We start from the raw sequence: 1,521 nt of genomic DNA, 5'->3' as shown, positions 1-1,521 counted from the left end.
CGACTCATCATATCTGAATAGCCGACCTATTGTCCAGAAATCCACTCTTAGTTCCTCAGTCCTCAGCTCGTCTACTACTTAAAATATAGCATACATACAACACAGTACACACTACATACACACTGAGACAGTCTGAGAGTCTGAGACATATGCCATAGTCATAAGTCAAACGACAAACACACCCCAGATAAAAAACTTTATCATTAAAACCAGGCCTTGATAAAATGTCTTCCGCATAGTTATCTAACTCGTAGAATTGTCAATATTTGACTCTTTACTCTTTTCAACTCTTGACCATGGCTCTCTCTCGAAAACCCGAGTGTCTCGACTCTCGGTCTGACCGGTTCGCAACTTCGCCGACGCGAGAGAGAGAGAGGGTGACGCGAGAGACGGCGAGAGTGACGACTGTGACGTCCAACTGGACGACTGCGAGTATTCTTTTGTTTTTTTGTTTTTTCTTTAAAAACAAACTTGAAATTACAAACCGGTGCTCATACTCTCTCAGTGGTCTCAGTCAGTCTGAGTCAGGCCTGGTCTCAGAACGGCTAAAAAGTGGTTTTACATACATATTCGGTTTTCCACTCTGACTCACTGACTGTGCAGTGTGCAGTCAACTGCAGTGTGCACTGTGTTCAGTGTTCAGTTGTTCACACAATAGAGAGGGAGAGTGATGAGAGATGACACAAGTGACTTCACTTCACTCACTGTTCACAGCTTCACTGAAGTTCACTGAGACCTGTTCAGAACTTCAGTGTTCAGTGTTCAGTTCACTGATCAGTACTGATCACTCTCCTGACTCTCTCCTTCTCTCTGATCACTCTCCTGACGCTCTCTATCTCTCTTTCTCTCTCTCTCTCTATCTCTCTCTCTCTCTCTCTCTCTCTCTCTTGTTGTAAAGTTGTAATTTTGTTGTGTGTAAAAAACCCTATAGCCTCCTTGTTCTTTTTAGGAGGCTATGGTAAAACAATTGTTGCTCGTTCAATCGTTTCGTCAATTTTTGAATTTTCACGCTTGGCTTCTCTAATGTTCCTTTGTTTTATCTCTACATTTTGTATAATTTTTTGACAAAAACGAAACCAAAAACAAAAAGAGTATGTAGTATCTATTAACAGTTGTACGTACATAATTCTATACTCATACTTCGCAAGTTCGCATAGTCGTTACTCTACACTTTGAGGTCTACACAGTGCGCATTTGTTGCCTGATACAGCTGGTGATATAAAATAATAATAAATATGAGTCATAATATAAAGTCCGAGCACCCTACACTTACAGTTCTACACCGCAACAGAATACATACCCACATTTTTCGAGTTTCTAATTGCAGTATTTAAAAAGCAGCAACCAAGCACTGTAGCACCTCACTCTATAGGTAAAGAAGAAGTTGTACATGTGGCTGTACATTAGATCCGGTTTCTCAGTATATCAATACCAAGCTTAAGTTTTAATTACATAGCTATAGCGTAGATTAAATAGGTAGTACTTAATATCATAGTAACTTCCAATATGTCCTTGATTTCA

The 1,521-nt window shown here is 39.9% G+C and overlaps 1 protein-coding gene across 1 annotated transcript in view; it reads left to right on the top strand.

The window, feature by feature from the left end:
* The first annotated feature begins 1,290 nt into the window (after window positions 1-1,290).
* SARC_08340 (hypothetical protein) overlaps window positions 1,291-1,521 on the top strand; it is a 9,427-nt gene continuing 9,196 nt past the window's right edge. The window contains exon 1 of the mRNA XM_014297694.1: window positions 1,291-1,521. This exon is cut by the window's right edge and continues 69 nt beyond it. Coding sequence (XP_014153169.1) covers window positions 1,507-1,521 — 15 coding nt within the window. The 5' untranslated portion in view covers window positions 1,291-1,506.

Source organism: Sphaeroforma arctica (genome assembly GCF_001186125.1).
Source record: "Sphaeroforma arctica JP610 unplaced genomic scaffold supercont1.742, whole genome shotgun sequence".
NCBI lineage: Eukaryota > Ichthyosporea > Ichthyophonida > Sphaeroforma > Sphaeroforma arctica.
The sequence above is the reverse complement of the archived record's forward strand: the minus strand, read 5'-3'. Positions and strand labels throughout refer to the sequence as shown.